We start from the raw sequence: 19,018 nt of genomic DNA, 5'->3' as shown, positions 1-19,018 counted from the left end.
CGATTCCTCAGCACCACATAAGCAGAAAAAAGCCAGAAGTGGCGCTGCGGCTCAAGTGGTAGGGCGCTAGCCTTGAGCTAAAAGAGCTGAGGGACAGTGTCCAGGCCCAGAGTTCAGCCCCCATGACCGACCAAAAAATGAAACTAAAAACCTCACTCTGGCCAGGAGCCAGTGGCGTACACTTGTAATCCTACCTACTCAGGAGGCTGAGATCTGAGATCAAAATTAAAAGCCAGCCTAGGCACTAAAATCCATAAGACTTTTATTTCCAATTAACCATTAAAGAGCCAAAAGTGAAGCTGTGGCTCAAGTGCTAGAGGACCAGTCTTGAATGAAAAAGCTGGACAAAGCTGGACATTACTTAGGCCCTCAGTTCAAGGCTCAGGACTGATATGTAAGATACACACACACACACACACACACACACACACGTAAGACACACACACACACACACACACACACACACACTCTGGCTGCTAATATGCTGTGTTGAGTGCTGTGTTGAGAGTGGACTATGATATGTAAGATACACACACACACACACACACACACACACTCCAGCTGCTAATATGCTGTGTTGAGTGCTGTGTTGAGAGTGGACTATGCTGGCTATGATGGGCAGAGACAGAAGCAGAGGTGAGTTAGACGCTGATCCGATAATCCAGGCCAGAGCTAAGAAGCATTTGGATCCTGGATCTGTTCCAAAGGTAGAACAGTATGTTTTGTCGGGAGATCTGGAAGTATATGGTAAAAGAGAAACAGCAAGGTCAAGTTATGATTTCAAAGTTTTGAACTTGAGTAATTGGGAGGGGAGGTTTGGAGGGTAAAATTAGGAATTCTTGTTAGGACATGTTGACTTTGGGATCCTTGGCCATACAGATGGACTTGTTGAGTAAAGAACTAAATCATCACATCTAGAGTTCAGGGAGGAAATCAAGGCTAGATGGAGATATTTGAGAATCTTCAGTAGAAGACAGTTGAAGTCATGCGACTGATAGCAGTTCCCTAGGCCCTGTGGGAGATGCAAAGATAGCTGAGAGGCCTAGAGGGGAGAAGAAGCTAGAGAGTGCTCAAGGAAGCAAGTGAAGAAAGTGTTTCCAGAAGGGAGCTCCGTGGCAAGTCCTTACCTAGCCTGTGGGAGCCCAAGTTTGATTTCCTACACTGAGTCAAATGCTGCTGCCAGCTTTTATCTAGGATTGTATTGTGTTGGAACAACTTTCTTCCCTGAAGCTGCGTGATATATATGAACATCTCTAGATATTTTACTATGAATGTTTAATAGACACAGGGAGTTTTTTGTAAACAATGCAGCATCTTTGTATTTCTTTAAGTACATTCCTGATCACTGTTTCATTGTAAAGTGACAAGGTATAACTATGTATTTATAGGTACATAGTGAAGTGCTCTCTATACTGTGTGAGGTGGTTAAATCAAGCTAATGGGCATGTTTATTACCTCAAATACTCATGTTTTTGGTAACAAATTTACTTTCAGCAGTTTTAACACATAGACTACACTGTAACTACATTCACACGCTATGAAATAGATCTCAAACACTTCTTTCTTCTGTTACTGAAACTTTGTATTCAAAGCAATGTCAGAATAATTTTCTTAGGCTAAATTCCAATGCAGGAGTTGTATGATTGATCAACATTATGTCTGTGATTTTAAGGCTTTAGCATCTTGTCGAGAGTGCTTTTGTTTTACTACCACCAACATAGCACAGTGCCTATTTGCCTGTGCCCATGCAAAATGGAAATAATTCATTTTTCCATTCCTTTGGCAACTCTATGAATGGAAATTGAATTTATATTTGACACCAAATGAGTTTCAACATTTCTATTTTCATTCTGTGTATTCTAGGCATATTTCATATTGACTTCCTCAGGTAATTTTATTTCCAGGGGTCAATGTCTTTTTTCTGATTCATTCATTTGAGCCAGTATTCCTGTGTACTAAGGATGTCAAGTCTTTTATGTGACCTAATTTTATTTCTGGCTTTGGACATGATATGAAAGTCTTATGTAGCTAAGTTATTAAGATGTTCATTTATGACTTTTACCCTTATGTGTGACACTCAGAAATTCCTTCTTCCCTCAAGATGACAGAATTAAGCTGAGGAAACCCTAAACAGATTTGTTAGTGTATCTTTTAACTTTGGAAAAACTATTTCCTCATAATCGTACATTTAGATTCTGCTTCCACAAGAGGCACAGTAAAGTCACTTAAAAAACAGAACCCAATAATGTTAGGGGCAAATAAAGGACAAAAGGTAGATGTAGCTTTGAGGAGGAATTATACAAACAAGCACACATTGTCTGCATCTAGACCTAGCCCCCATTTTCTGTTTTGAGCCACAAATGTCAATGGTAATTCTGTGTCACCCCATGCTCAACTCCATGAGTTTTAGCTGAAAACAACATGTATTTGACAGAGCACAAATGTGTAAGTAATTGAGAAGGGCTTGAAGTTTCAGTATCTACTTCTCTCTTGTACTTGTGGCACTTACTAAGCAAATGACTACTACTTGACCCATGCCACCCTTCTTTTTTGCTTTAGTTATCTTTTAGATGGGTGCTTTTGTTTGTTCCCAGGACCAATCTCAGACCTCAGTCTTCCTTCTCATGCCACCTATAGCTGAGGTTATAGACATACACTACCAGGCCTGGCTTGTTAAGATATGGGTTTTGCTAATTTTGTCTTGGGCTGGACTTGAACCATGATCCTCTTGATCTCTGCCAGCCAACTAGCTAGCATTTGTAACCACGGTGCTCAACCACCATTTAGTGCCTACTTTCTTATATCTCTTCCTACAGATGACTTTTAATTAGCACACAGTTGCATCGTAGGATAGGTGGAAGAGACTGGGACCTGGAGTCTGGCTCTATGCTCCACCACTTTTACTGCAGGGCCTTGGGCTAGTTCCTGGTATCTCCAAGCCATCATTTTTTTCTCAAACCTGCCTCAATGGATCAATGCAAAGATTGAGTGAGATAATACATAGAAACCACTTAGCACAGTGCCAGGCATACATAACTACACAGTGTTAACTGCTACTGTTACTTTACCTTTATTTTTAAATTCTGAAAATGTTCCATTACCTCTTTTGCTAGTTTTTGTCCTTGTTCCACACATATAGGTTTTTCTTTCATATCATTCAGTCTTGCTAATGTTTTGGGGTCATCTCGGAGATCAATCTAATTAAGAAAGGTCAATAATGTCCCATAATAGTACAATTCTTTAAAGAGAAATAAAAACATTTAGCCCCCACATACAAAAAAAAAGATTAAACAAAAAAACTTAATTTGTAAAGTTAATAATTGTTTTTGGTACTGTTTTCTCCAAAATCATGGTAGAATTAATTAACTGGAAACTGATTAAACACTTACCATTTGGTAACTACAGAATCATTTATAACAACCTCTCCCCCCCAATAAAGACTGTACAGTATTTTTTCAATGGGCAAAAGCAAAGCAGACATACCTGAGTTCCTATTAATAAAAAGGGTACATTTGGTGCATACTCCTTAAGTTCGGGTACCCATTCCTCTTTCACATTTTGAAATGAGGCTGGATTTACCACAGAGAAGCATATGAGGAAGACATCAGTCATTGGGTAAGATAAAGGCCTCAGACGATCATAGTCTTCCTATAGAACAAAAGGGAATCTCATTATTTACATGTACATGTCTACAGCCAATAATAATATACACGTGAGGTCACATGTTCACCAGGCTAGTTCAGAAGCACCCTGAGTTCTACAAATGGAATGTTGGCCCTCCTCATACAACTAGGAAGAGCTATCAGAAATTCCATTTATTTTTTGCTGTTCTTTTTCAAAATCCTAAACACCACTGGGTAAAAATTTGAAAACTAAGAAAATAGGATGTGGTGTAATCTTAACACTCAGGAGGCTGAAGTAGAAAGATCCAAAGTTCAAGGCCAGCTTGGGCTATAGAACAAGACTGTTTTAAAACAACAACAATAAATCAGAAAATACATGGTGATTACTAAAAGCTATTGCTGGAAACCTTTGGAACTGAAAGCACTGAAAAGAACTGAGTTGAACTAAATCTAAATACTAGACTTTGTATTAAGATAATGAACATTTACTATATGTCAAGCACGGACAATGTTTATATGAATTACTAAATCCTTACAGTCCTAAGGAGTGTACTTGTCTTTGTTTTCCTTTTGTGTAATCACAGGCACCGAGACAGATAACTTACATAAAGACAGGCAGCCATAAATAAGGAGCTGGGATTCAAATCTAGAGCTGTTAGGGCTATAGCTTTACTAAGACCTGTGAGTTTTGCTTTGTATTTCTACAATTTTCTTCATTATGTGTGTGTGTGTGTGTGTGTGTGTGTGTGTGTGTGTGTGTGTGTGTGTGTGTGTGTGTGTGTGTGTGTGTGTGTGTGTGTGTAAAGACAGAAATCTAAGTGTGAATCCATCAAACTCCCTTTTTTCCCCAACTTGTATTTTCTTTCCCAAATATTTCCCTGAGTGTTCTTCCAGTTCTTTTGTCTGGGTATACACACCCACAACTGTCCATGTGAATTCATCTGGACGCAAAGGAGACCACACAGAGCGAGTGTGCTCTTCTATATCTTCCTCGTGCAGTCTGTCTTGGGGATGCCTCTACATCAGAATATATTAGGTTACCAAAGATTTAAACTGTAGCTTCACAGCTGTCCTGATGAGTGTAGTTAGTCTTGTTTTGCATGGAATATTTATGGGATACCAAATTCTGCTTTTTAAAATTCCACTGAAGGAAGCAAGTCAGTATTCCATTTTTGTTGTGGCTAGACAATCAGCCCATTTCAAGGAAACTGATTTTGATGTTGGCCACCTCCCCTCTTAAATGACTCATTTCACTGTGAGAACAGCACACATGTGGAGCTAAGAGAATATTAAAAGCAGCTTCCACTCAGTTACTACAGTACCATTTCCCTTGTGGACCAATTTTTCCTTCATGTCATCTTCTGACATTTTTCTTAATATATGTTCAACTCAAGCATGCAAATGTCTCTTGATATTTGTGGAGGATGGGTTCTGAATCCCCAGTAATACCTGAATCTTTACGTACTCAAGTCTTATATACATATAATCACCAGAAAACTCCTCTGCAGACTTACAGGAAGAGCTCTGTACATGCTCAATACACACCCTAAAAATATTTTAATGTACAGTAGGTTGAATCTGCATGCATGGAGCCTACATATACAAATGTTCATTATATTAATGCCTCAAACTCAGGCTGGAAATGAAGCTTAATGGTAGAGTAGTTGCCTAGTATGGATAAAGCCCTAGGTTTGATTCCTCAGTACCACATAAACAGATAAATCAGGAAGTGGTGCTGTGGCTCACATAGTAGAGTGCTAGCCTTGACTTAAAGAAGCTTAGGGACAGTGTCCAGGCCCTGAGTTCAAGCCCGAGGACTACCAAGAAGAAAAAAAAGTCTCTGACTCAACTCTGCAGGCTAACCCTTCTGTTGTTTTACAATGATTTTTTTTTTTTATTTTTTTAGAAATGGAGGCTTGTAGCCGGGCGCTGGTGGCTCACGCCTGTAATCCTAGCTACTCAGGAGGCTGGGATCTGAGGATCATGGTTCAAAGCCAGCTCGGGCAGGAGAGACCATGAGACTCCTATCTCCAATAAACCACCAGAAAACCGGAAGTGGCGCTGTAGCTCAAGTGGTACAGCACTCGCCTTGAGCTGAAGAGCTGAGGGACAGCGCCCAGGCCCAGAGTTCAAGCCCCACAACCGACAAAAAAAAAACAAAACAGAACAGAAATGGAGGCTTGTAACTAGTTTCCATCAAAGCTGTGCCCTGGTTTAGAAATTAGTAGGGAGAAAATCAACTGGAATGCATGTGCATCATCTTATACCCTGCCTAGTTACTACAAGAGGGCTAAAATATAAGTAATATAGTTAATAAATGGACAAATAATATGAGCAGACACTTCTCAAAAGAAGTACAAATAAGTAAGTCGTATTTTTTAAATGCTCAACATTTTTTCACCGGGAGGGAAATGCAATCAACACTAAGAGTACATCTCATTCCAGTCAGAATGACCATCATCAAGAATACAAGCCATAAATACAGGCCAGATTGTGGTGGGGGCCAGGGAGGAACCCTTATATTCTACTGGTAGAAAGACAAATTAGTGTAGACATTATGGCAATCAGTATGGAGGTTCCTTTAAAAACTAAACATAAAATTACCATAGGAGCCAACTATACCATGCTACTCCTGGGTATACAACTAAGGAACCAATGCAAACATATACTAGAGATCCAGGTACCCCATGCTTTCTGCTGCACTACTCACAATAGCAAAGGAAGGGAATCAGAGTAGGTGCCCTTTGATGAGTGAATGGATGAAAATATACCAGATATGTGCACAGGGGAAGCATATTCAGCCAAAGAAAGAAGGAAAAATGAATGGAATTGAGGTCATCATGTTAAGTGAAATAAACGAGAGAAACAAATATAACATTTTCTCTCATATAATGGAAGCTGGAATTTAAAAAAAAGAACAAAGAAATAGAGGAATTACTAGGGAAGGAGTGTACAGGAGAGTAGTTAAACAGTATGTATAACCAAAGCACAACAAATGCATGTATGGACAGTCATGGTGAAATCCATTAATATATACAATCAAAATGAATTAGTAATTACAATGTTAAAACCAGGTTGATCTGGTGGTAGTGTGAGTAGGTATTTTGCCTATGCTTTCTGCACTGCCTCATTCAAACTGCAAGTACACAGACAACTAAGAAACTGGACTCACTCTCACCATCCTAAGGAGCTGCTCTAGGCTTCAGAGCAAACCTGCACATGCACAGTGGAAGTGTTCTCATTAGAATCAGTCCTCATCCATATTTAGATTTCCAATTTTCACAGAAACAGAAATGGGGATACTATCCCATAGGAGTCCAAGCAATAAATGAAATCATGTAATTGAAGCACTCAGCATTGCACTTGGCACATCAAAGAACTTGCTCTGTGCTTTCACATAAACTCCTTGTCCCATGGGAAGCTGAGTCGGCTTCCTCTGCAATCCATGCAAGGTCCCAGGAGCGCTGTGCATTCCTGGCTTTGGCACTTCCTCCAAAGACAAAAAGGAAAAGAAACTCTTACTGGGAAATAACATTGTCTAAATCCACCAACTGAGGTCTCTTGAGGGCAGTATAATTTTCAGATTAACAAAAAGAGGATGAAATATTATTACTGCACTAATTAGTCATTTTGAAACTCAACAACCTTAGATTCCTTTAAACATCAAAGAAAGATTTAGATTATTCAAGAACACCAAGTTAGATACTTTAATGACTATTTTACCTCAAGTTTATCTCATTAGGGAAATAGAATTCTACACACTTTTTCCAGAGGGCTATAAAAAGAAATCTAAAGGTGTTAAATCCAAAGTTCTCTAGAAATGCTTACTAATATTAACCCAACTATTCCATAGCACTTAAGTCTGTTACAAAGGTTCCTTTCTTAAACACAGTGAACCAGGTGTGACTTCCCTCAGTGGCAGAGATGTGGACACCGTGGAAGGCAATTAGATCGACCATTTCTAGGCATTTGTTAAATTGCAGATTTTGATAGGATAATTACATGTGAAGAATGATTTGTTTTTTGTTTGTTTTTTGCCGGTCCTGGAGATTGAACTCAGAGCCTGGGTGCTGTCCTTGAGCCTCTTTGAGCTCAAGGCTAGTACTTTCCCACTTGAGCCACAGCACCATTTCCTGCTTTTTCTGAGTTGTTTACTGGACTTGAGTTTCACGAACTTTTCAGCCCAAGCTGGCTTCAAACCATGATTCTCATATGTCAGCCTCCTGAGTAGCTAGGATTACAGGCATGAACCATCGCTGCCTGGAAGAACTAGGTTTAAAAAAAAATTTTTTTTTAAAGCAAGTATGTTTAGAACTCTTTGGAAAACTACCTAAAACGAATGCCTTCTGGTTATCACCTCTGGCTAAATACCTGACAGTTATTATAAGAAGGAGACCTTTCTGTTTCATCCAGCCTGAGTAATTAGAAGGCTAATAATAGATAGCAAATTAAAAGAAAATAAATTATCCCCTGTGCATACTTTAGCCAACATCATATAAAATTGTTAATACCCACAGCACACCATATCTTGAGAGTGAATTTATGTGAAACATTGGAACAGGTGGAAATAACTAGAACCTTTCAGCTCATTTTATATTTTAAATCTGACAACACAAGGAAGTTAAATGTTTTTAAATGCCCTACGGTTAAATGACCACTTAGCAAAATCAGTTCTGCCAGCTAACTCTCCAGTGTCCTCCTAATTAACACACCAATTAGATATTTGAGTTCTCATTTAAAAAGTAGGTATTTAAACATTTAACTGGAACACTCTCAGGAACAGAGAAAAAATGTATTAGAAGCCCAATATCAAAACCATGAAAAAAATTGGTGAGTTTGGTTAACAGTCTTTTGAAAGTTCTTTAGCTTCTTAACTGGATAGCTAGATGTATCAGTTTTTAAAAGTATGTTCTGATTTGTGAATGGGGACAGGAGGAAAACACGGGGAGAGAGCAAGGGAAGGGGTGACATTGTCCAAAAACAAATGTACTCTTTACCTGACTTATGTAACTGTAACCCCTCTGCATATCATCTTTATAATAACAATAAAAATAAACATTTTTAAAAAGTGTGTTCTGAGAGTTTGGTGATTAGGTTCTCCACTCTTGTCCTGACTATGACAATCATAGTCCTTAAAAATATCACATACTTGCCACCTGATAAGAATCACAGACAAGAGGCCAAAGAAATCTTCCCTGAGAGGAAAAATAAAAGGTGCTCAAGAGCAACAGAGAAACAGCAATACTCATCCATAAGACACTCCTTACAACAGCCTGCCGGGCCCATGAACCTACCCACTTCTGCACTATTCTTGCCCCCTTCAAGTGGACCTGGGTGTTCCCTGCTAATGCATTTTGTCTAAATACATGTTTTGAATTGGACATCTACTTTAAATATATATCCAAAATATAAACTTTATGTAAAACCATTCGCATTGAACAAGATGCCTCTGTCAGCCTATTCTGCTATTACACTGGCTACTGAAAGTCACCAGCCAAGATTTATTGAGATCATACCATGTGGAAGATGTTCTAAGGATACAAATGTACAAAAAGAAGGCATAGTTGTATTTTTAAGAGCTTAGCTGAGTTGGATATTCAAGCCAGAAATCAAAAAGGACAATCATAAGCAACAATGGGAAAGGGAAAAGCAGAAGCTACAGCAGGTGAATAGATAAATGCTTAACATAAGAAACACTACTAAATACCTACTAGGTACCCAGAATGGTGCTATAGTCACCTGGGAAATGAAGCTAGGGCAAGATTCAGATATCTCATTTGTAAACACTTTACAATATTCACAAAGCCCTGCATGTTAAACATAAAGCAATCAGAGCTGGGGGCATGGCTTAAGTAATATAATGTGTGCCAAGCAAATACAAGGCCTTGAGGAAGTGGAGCTGTGGCTTAATGTGGTAGAGCACTAGCCTTGAGTGAAAGAGCTCAAGGATAGCATCCAGGACCTGAGTTCAAGTCCCACAACTGGCCAATGAAATAAAACTCAAGGCCTTGAGTCTAAACCAGTATGACAGAGGAGGGAAAAAAAGAAGGGGGGTACACTGAAATGTATGCTTTGTTCTTAGAAGTTCATGATAGGAGAGGCAAGATGTATACAAATACATTATTATATGTTAGAATGTGGTATACACATGGTCATTAGGGGACACTAAGAAAAGACATTTAGAAGAGGTGTTTGAGATTTGAATACACACAACCAAATGGCCTTGGTTTATGAGGCCATTGAGCCATTTGTGAGGCCATGAGGCCATTGGGCCATTTATGAGGCTATGAAAGGCTCTTGAGCCTTAGTTTCTCTGTAAAATAGGCAATGTCAGTGATAAATGCTTCCAAGACCAGAGAATCCTGTAAGCATGTATTACATTGCTAGATAACCCAGGAGATGACTTGTATTTAAAAAAGAAAAAAATAGCCATTTACCAACATCTATGAATGTCCCTCTGTAACAACCTAGAATGAGAGAAAGGTGGGCCACTGGAAAGAAGTCCCAAACCTTCCAAGTCAAAAGGTAACTGATCACTTTCATGATATAGAAAAATGTCTGACAGGGCTGGGAAGGTGGCTCAGTGGTAGAGCGCTTGCCTTGCATGCTTGAGGCCCTGGGTTCGATTCCTCAGCACCACATAAGCAAAAAGAAAAAAAGCTGGAAGTGGCGCTATAGCTCAAGTGGTAGAGTGCTAGCCTTGAGCTGAAGAGCTGAGGGATAGTGCCCAGGCCCAGAGTTCAGGCCCCACGACCGGACCCAAAAAAAAAAAAGAAAAATGTCTGACAATTCAGGGAGAATGCCCTAAAACTGGAGGTTTGGTGGATCATAAAGCAGCAACTCAGTCACTGCCAAGGCCATGGTGGTCATCTCCATCTGAAACATCTGTTTCTAGTGAGAAGCCCAAAATAGACATTGGGTATGGCTCTGGAAACACCCCAACGCTCAGAGGCCAAGAGTCCTCTTGAATTGAAATTAGGCCCTGAGGATAAGAAATATGTCATCCTGTCTAACTTACCTCTAGGCTAACTCTTAGCAGTAGCAGCTTCTGAAACTTCATTTTCTTTGTGTAGTCATTTTGCCACTTTTAGATTCATTTTTTAAAATTTAACTTTGTGATATTAAAATATCACTTTTTGCCCCCTTAAAATTGGCTCTCAGGAGGCTGGGGTATATGACTTTACAATGTTGACTTTACTGAATTTGCCTCCTACCTCCTATCACCTCCCACTATTGCTGGACTAAAGGACATTTGGAAAAGGGAATGTGTTTAAGTGCTATACATTCCTAAGAATTAATTGTTTTTCAAAAACTTTTCCCATGTTTGGCCTTTTTGTTTTATTTGTTTTAATTTTTATTTATTTATTTATTTTTGGTCAGTCATGGGGCTTAAACTCTGGGCTCGGCCATTGTCCCTGAGCTCTTCAGCTCAAGGTGAGTGCTTTACCACTTGAGCCACAGTGCCACTTCTGGTTTTCTAGTGGTTAATTGGAGATAAGAGTCTCTGTATTTGATGTTGGTATAATTTGTGGAGGGGAAGGGCAAAAACAAATCGTTTAACTAGGGATACAGGTGGACCCATTGCAACAATGAGATGTACAAGTCGTTATATAAAAAAAGTGAACTTTACAACTTTGGGGGGGGAGGATCGGGTGTGGGGAGGTGAGGGGAGTATAGTAAGGGATGGGAAGGGGAAACAAAGAGGAGGCAACAATGCTTGATAAGAAATGTACTCGTTATCTTGCCCATGTAATTGTAACTCTGTACGGTATTTTCACAATTAAAAAAAAAAAAAACAAAACTCTCACGGAGTTTCCTGCCTAGGCTGGCTTTGAACCACGGTCCTCAGATCTCAGCCTCCTGAGTATACAAAAGCATGAGCCATCAGCACCTTGCTTGCCTTTTTATTTTTTACAATGTTTGTATTTGGTTTTGTTTGTTACGGGTTTAATTGGTTCTTAACGTTTAGTTTCCAACTTTCACGAACTGTCACTTTCATATGACTTCTAATACGTTGGTTCCCCCCATTAATTTATCAATTATTAAGGAATTAGGGAGAGATCATGGGCTTTTCCCATTGCTCCTTCTTTTGGGATGCCTAACTTCTGCTTAGGTGAATCTGAGAAAAAGAGGGAATGTGATCTGGTGAGGTAGAAAGACAAGCAGCAGAGGAAAATGCCCTTACCTTGTCTCCCAGGACCAGCACTTCCTCAACCCTAAAAGCAGAGGACGGAACTGGAGTGGCAGATTGCCGTGTCTCATGCCGTGTACACTGTGAGCAGCCCTAGTAACAGATTTCATGTGGGAGGAGGCTTAAATTCCTGGATAAAACTCAAGTCTTAGGATTCTGTTTTATCTAAGCTGACCCCACAAGGCAGAGGATCAAGACTTGGCTAAAAATGGCCCTCAGGCAAGCTTCCCTTCCCCATCTGTGAAGGGAGAGTAAATATAGCATACACATGTTGAGAGAAAAGAGAGCTGGTCAAGGGCTTTGAGCTCTCCTAGCAGACAAGCCTGACTTTCCAAAAAAAGACAAGCCACGACTTCACTGCCAGTGCTGCTTCTTTTGTGCATGGTGAGGTGACTCCCCTGGTTGTGGAGTATTTAGAGCTGAAATTCTACATTGTCTGGTGCTATAATTACAGGTCTTCTTCACTAAAACAGAGGTCAGCTGGCCTCAGGCATGCAGAGAGAAGGTAAATGTCTGGTCATACTTCCACAGAGTCTCTTCTTTCCTAACTTGATGGCACAGATTTCATGTGGATGCAACAGCCATTCATTCATTCAGCAAGTATCTGGCAGTAAGGCAGTAAGTGTGGTGTGTTCACTAGGGAAAAGTAGGCCTCCAACTTCCCTGCTGGAGTTTCATAACTGAGGAGCAGACAAGCAGCTCTCAACCAGACACATACAACACTGGGAGATCTGCTGGCAATCTGAGAGGTGACGGGGGAGAGGGAAAGGGGGAGAAAAATGAGAGAGGGGGTAACAAGTTCAAAAAGAAATGTACTCACTACCTTTCTTATGAAACTGTAACCCCTCTGTACATTACCTTGACAATAAAATTAAAACAAAAACAAAACAAAGACAAAAAATGAATGGGGGTGCTGTACTCAGAGTTTGCGGGTGTGAGCCAGTTACTATACAACCTGCCCATTGAAAACCAGTCTTGGGCTAGGCATGACTGCTGTCTTGCTAGGCATTCATGAAAAATCCTTTTATAATTTCAAGCCTCTAAGAACTAACTTGGTTGAATATATGAGCATATTTCGTTTTCTTAGGATGATGCTAATGAATTTTCTGGGAACGTAATCTCCTCAAATTGGAGGAGAGAGATTGTATTTTATCCAAAACATTTCAGGAGCTACTTATCATCAGAGCATCACATGCTGCTGGAAATATTGCTCTTGGTATCTGAATCACCACTAAACCACAACTATGCTAGTCAACATTTGTGGCTGCTGCATGCACGGGTAATTCTACCTATAGGTGCAGGAATTTCTGGAATATTAAGCTCTAGGAATTTAGGAACTTAACACTAAAATATTGTCTTATTACTTGCCCTTTATTTTTCCTTCATACTACTATACTGGTTTAAAAGTATGTGTTGAATACTCTATAGGAAATGTACTCATTACCTTACTCATGTAACTGTAACCCCTCTGTACAGTATTTTTACAATAAAAACATATATATAGTATAAAATTTTTTAAAGTATATATTGAAGCCAGGTGCTGGTGGCTCACACTTGTAATCCTAACTACTCACTCAGGAGGCTAAGATCTGAGGATTATAGTTCAAAGCCAGTCCAGGCAGAAAAATCCATGAGACTCTTACCTTCAATTAACCAGCAAAAAAGCAGAAGTGAACTGGCTCAAGTGAGAATGCTAGCCTTGAACAAAAAAGGCAAGTGAGAATGCAAAGGTCCATGTTCACGCTCCAGTACCAACATAAATGAATGAATGAATGAATGAATAAATAAATAAATAAATAAATGAGCCTAGGGAGGTAGTATTATCCATAGACTTCAATTGAGGATAAGTCAAAGAGGAATATTTGTTATAAAAAGATGGGCTGAATCTGATGTAGCTGAGATGCTGAATCAGATCAAATTTGGACAAAATGAAGATTTAGGGATAGGCAATATGAAGGGAAAGAGCCAGGCATGGAGAGGAGGACTAATTGAGAAGCCCAACTTTGTTTGTTTGTTTTCTGAAGGTCTGGTCGTGGGGCCTGAACTCTGGGCCTCAGCGCTGTCCCTCAGCTCTTCAGCTCAAGGCTACCACTTGAGCCACAGCACCACTTCCAGCTTTTTTCTTTTTGCTTATGTGGTGCTAAGGAATCAAACCCAGGGCCTCAGGCATGCAAGGCAAGTGCTCTACCACTGAGCCACCTTCCCAGCCCAGAGAAGCCCAACTTTGATCAGAGCACTCAGCAAAGACCTCCAACCTGAGACCTGAGGGAGGGTTAAATGACAAGGCAGAGGACAACCTCAGAAACCTCAGGCTGAGAGACCCTGAGAGACCCTGGGAAAGTCCAGCATGGCAGGAGGCCTGGGAAGGAGGAGGCCTAGAGCATCTGAGTCTGAATGTCATAGAACATCATTAAAAGGTGAAGCAAGGGGACCACACACTTTGACTTTTTATAAAGTCCATCTTAAGCTGCTTTGAGCTAGACAAACAGGAATACATGAAAGGCCAGTACTGGAACTCAGGAGACAAAACATTTGTGGCTTGGATAAATAGGGGCAGCTGACAGCTTGAGACATGGTAGGTTCTGGACCTGTTCTGGAATAGACTCAGGCTGGGGTGATGTGTGAAATAAGGAATAATCCAGTTTCTGATCTGTGGAGCAGAGTGAAGAGTACTGTTGACAGAGCAATACTGAGCAATTCTGAGTACAGTACTCACGATGGGGAGTACATAAGGCAGAAACCTCGGGGCCAAGGCTGGGCCTATTTTAAGCTTGAGTTCTCTGTCTTGAGTTCCAGATCCAGCTCTTTATGCCTTCTTCTGATTGGGTGACAATATCTCAGACATTTCTGTACTAAACTTGTTCCGTCTCCTCAAATCTGCAACTTCTGTTTGCCATCTTAGTAAAAGGTATCACCTCCTATCAGGCTATACAAAGCAGAAACTCAGAAACCTTTCGTACTAACCTCAAATCTCACCAAAAATCAACCAGGAGCCCAACTACACGTATTTAACTAATCAAATGCCCAGAAAGCCTCATGTTCCTTTCCCTCTCCACAATTCCTTACTTAGGTGGCTCCTATTCATCTTCCAGGCTTTGGTCTAGAAATCACACTTTATCCAACCAATCCCAGATGAAACCCCAATTAAAATCAAGCACTTTACACTCTGCACTTCCATTACCTGTCAAAGTACACAAGGGCTTCTCCACCTTAGTCTATGACACCAACATTAGTGTTTCCTTTTTGTGTGTGTGTGTGGTCCTGGGGCTTGAACTCAGGACCTGGGCCCTGTCCCTAAACCTCTTTGTGCTCCAGGTTAGCACTCTACCACTTAGACCCTCAGCACCACTTTCATCTTTTTTTGAGTAATTTATTGGAGGAAAGAGTCTCACACTTTCCTGCCTGGGCTGGCTTTGCTTTGAATTGCAATCCTTAGATCTCAGCTTCCTGAGTAGCTAGGATTATGGGTGCGAACCACTGGCACCAGGCAGTGTCTCCTTTTTATCCACATCCTCAACAAATCTCTCCTAAGGCAAGAGACTAGTCTTCAAAGCCAGGTGTATAGAATCTACTTACTATACTCTTACTGAATTAAGAAAGGGAGGTAAAGTCAGAAACGTAAGCTGCAACCAGGTCATGATGGTATGCACTGTGCTGGCATTCATCCTTCAGCCAGCTACTGAGCTGAAGAAAGTGGATCAGGTGTCTGAATTCTCAGGTGACAGGCTAATTTCTCAGATCATCATCACCACTTTCAGCAAGGAATCAAATTGGCTCCTGTGATCAGGCCTATTTTTCTGGGCACACCAATGGATCCAACCCACCTGCCTGAATGATGTACACTCTCACAGATCAGTCTGACAGCCTCACACTGAGGTATTTGCAGCATTTTAGTTCCTGCTGCTATTCCTTCTCCCCTCCCAGCTTTCTTTTCATTGCCTTGACATTTATTTTACTTCAGTGTGGAGGATATTGTTGACTGTTTATCCAGCATCCTTCTTCCACTCAGCCACGTGGGCCTGGAGGCCCCTGATCACATACTTGGCTATGGAAGGTCCATGGCTGGATTAAGCTAATCAATGTGTGTCTTTTTTCATCCTTGCCCCTCCCACAGGCATTGGTTCTTGGGTGGGCAAGTGACCTAAATTGTCCAATCAGAATGAAACATGGCAGGTTTAAAGGCAGCTCCTGACTCTTGTTGCTGCTGCTCCCCTCTCTCCCTTTCCCTTGTTTTCTCTCCCACCCCCATCAGTATGTAAAGATTTCTACTACAGATCCAGTCTCTGCAGCTCATGGAGCATGCTCAGGATACCTTCTATGGGGGACAATGCTATGATCTCTGTGGTCACAGATACCACCATCCACACATACATCAGTGTATATATGGGATAGATGAGAACCTGCACCTATCTCTGGCTCGTGCCATACAAGTACCAAGCTGATATACTCTGATCCCTCTTCCCTTCCCTCCCCTCCCACCACTCCTTCACTTTCAACATTTATACTACAGAGATTAAATTCTCTCTCACGGACAAATACGCTTGCACATGTCCTTTTAATGTCTTCTTAATGCATTAAGAAGACAAGCAGACAGGCAGTAAAGGAAGACCCTAGCAACTGTAAATAGCCAACCCTCCTTATCCACCATCTCTGCATCTACACATTTAACAAAATGTGGATAGAAATAGTCATGTGCAAAAAAAAAAATTCTGAACACAACAGACTTTATTCCCTAAATAACAACTATTACCTAGCATTTACATTGTGTTAGGTTTTATAAGTAATCTACAGATGATTTGAAGTATATGGGAGGATGTGTGTAGGTTATATGCAAATACGTTGTGTTTTATATAAGAGGTTTGAGCACTCACATATCTCAGTATATGAGGAGGTTCTAAAACCACTCTCGCCCCCTTCCCCCTGAGGATACTGAGAGATGACTATACCCTGATTAAGCCTGAAATAGTGCTTCTTCTCCATGGCCAGAGAGGCAGCCAAACTGCATGGGGGAGTTAAAGTATGACTAACAAGTCCATTTGGAATCCAAAGATGTGAACCACACTCCACTGGGCAAACAAACACAAACATCTGAGGACGAGGAAGGCTCTCAGTGGGCAGGCAAAATCAGGATGACCTAACACTGCTCACAGATACGCCTGCATGGAACAGATCCCTTAAAACGCACACAATTTCTGTTAAGGTGATGAGAGTATTTTGGAGCTAGATAGAGGTGGTGGTTACATAATGCTATGAATGTACTAAATGCCACTGGATTGTATACTTTCAAGTGGGTAGATGTATGTTTTGTGAATTCGACCTCAACTTAAAGTTATATATATATATATATATATATATATATATATATATATATATATATATATATATATATATATATATATATATATAGCAAGTACCCTCCCACATATTTGCACAAACTCACCCAGACTTCTGTGAACACAAAACTACCCTGCAGGAAGTCCCTGGATCCCAATATACGCATGCACGCGCGCACGTGTGCACACACACACACACACTTCAGAAATTACACTTCCACACTGTAAAGCAAGCCCCCTCCCCTGCCAGGGCTCCCCTCCCCCTGCCTGTCCTGAATGACCTCCTTTATCTCCTCCTCTCCAGTACTGGCCTTTCCATAACATGGGTAGCTCCTGTGGAGTCCTGCATCCCTGGGTAAGAAACTTCATCACATCACTCTAGCCTATGCAGCCTCACAGCCCTGGAAGGCTACTGGATTCCCACTTCCACAAGAACTTCAACTATTCCACTGGGCCTTCATTATTCCTGGAGACAGGACAACTTCTACTTAGGATGAGGAAAGTAAGAAGCGTATCACTTGTCCAAAGTGACGTGAATAGTTTAGGCAGAAGTATAGTTTAACATAGCTCCTCTAACAACCAGTTTAACCAGGCAATGAGTGTACCATAGTTTCAGACACAGACTTTCCAAACCATTGAGTCAGATCTGTTAGTAGTGTGGCCTTGGGCATATTATTCACCTTTCCCTTTTCTCTTTTAGAGTTCTCCCCATAAGCAGGAGGGAAGATTAAATGAGCTCAGATCTGAAAGACACTTAGCATAAGGTCATGGCTAATGTATAATCATGCCAGACCAGATATATTTCTTCTCCATTTAATTTCAGATTTGGGGCAGTCAAGCAAATAGGAGAAAATGAGAGTTGCAGATAAAATTGACGTTTGGAATAACATGGAGAAACTGTATAGGTTAGGTAAGTGTATATGTTTATGTGGCTTCCTACGAAATGGCAAAACCAATATACCTTAAAAATGTGCTCAGAGCTGGTTACAGTGGCTCAAGTCTGTAATCCTAGTTACTTGGAAGGCAGAGAGACTGGAGGATCATGGTTCAAGGCCAGACCAGATATAAAAATTCACAAGACTCCATTTCAATCTATGGCTGGGTAGGCACATGCTATTCCAGCTATGAGGGAAGTGTGATGGCTGATGGCAGTGGCATGTGCCTGTCATCCCCAGTGACATGGAGAAGCACAAACAGGAGGTTCACAGCTTAGGTCAGCTGGGACACAAAGCAAGATCTCATTTCAAAAATAACCAAAAAGGACTTGAGTCACAACTTACATGGCAGAGTACATGCTTTGCAAGCTTGAGGCCCTGGATTCCAACTTGCAGTACTGCCAAAAAAACAAGTGCTTAGAAGACACCTGAGGTCCAAAACATTCACCCAGCAGCTGGATGTCCCATAATAAAGACTATGACTAGGGAGCCATATAACCTTGACCAAAACAGATCGCGGGCCAGTGAGGAAAATGGAACAACACTATAGATGACAAGCCAGGAAACCAGAAACAACCATAAAACTTGGTTAGAAAAACAGCAGACAGGCCTGACAAAATCTGCTACTCAGCAGGCTGAGATCTGAAGATCATGGTTCGAAGCCAGCCTGAGCAGCAAAGTCCTTGAAACTTACCAGCAAAAGGCCAGAGGTGAAGCTGTGGTTCAAGTGGTAAAGCAGCAGCATTGAGTGAAAAAGCTAAGGGACAACATCTAGACCCTGAATTCAAGCCCCAGTATCAATACAGAGAGAGAGAGAGAGAGAGAGAGAGAGAGAGAGAGAGAGAGAGAGAGAGAGAGAGAGAGAGAGAGAGAGAGAGAGAGAGAGCGCTATGCTTTCACATGCAGTGGCTTTAATTCTGTCCTTTCTGTGTATTC

The 19,018-nt window shown here is 40.9% G+C and overlaps 1 protein-coding gene across 2 annotated transcripts in view; it reads right to left on the bottom strand.

Annotated features, from left to right (window-relative positions):
• Positions 1–19,018, bottom strand: part of Rhoq (ras homolog family member Q) — a 42,061-nt gene that overhangs the window by 3,068 nt on the left and 19,975 nt on the right. For both annotated transcript variants that reach the window (XM_070025522.1, XM_070025523.1), the window contains 2 exons: positions 3,484–3,648; positions 3,102–3,197 (listed from right to left, as the gene is read on the bottom strand). In XM_070025522.1, coding sequence (XP_069881623.1) covers positions 3,102–3,197; positions 3,484–3,648 — 261 coding nt within the window. The remainder of the gene's footprint in view (positions 1–3,101; positions 3,198–3,483; positions 3,649–19,018) is intronic.

The sequence above is a fragment of the Dipodomys merriami genome, unplaced genomic scaffold, assembly GCF_024711535.1.
Source record: "Dipodomys merriami isolate MVZ:Mamm:240054 unplaced genomic scaffold, mDipMer1.0.p SCAF_17, whole genome shotgun sequence".
In the NCBI taxonomy this organism is placed as follows: Eukaryota; Metazoa; Chordata; class Mammalia; order Rodentia; family Heteromyidae; genus Dipodomys; species Dipodomys merriami.
Note: the sequence above shows the minus strand (reverse complement) of the source record. Positions and strands in the feature narration are given on the sequence as shown.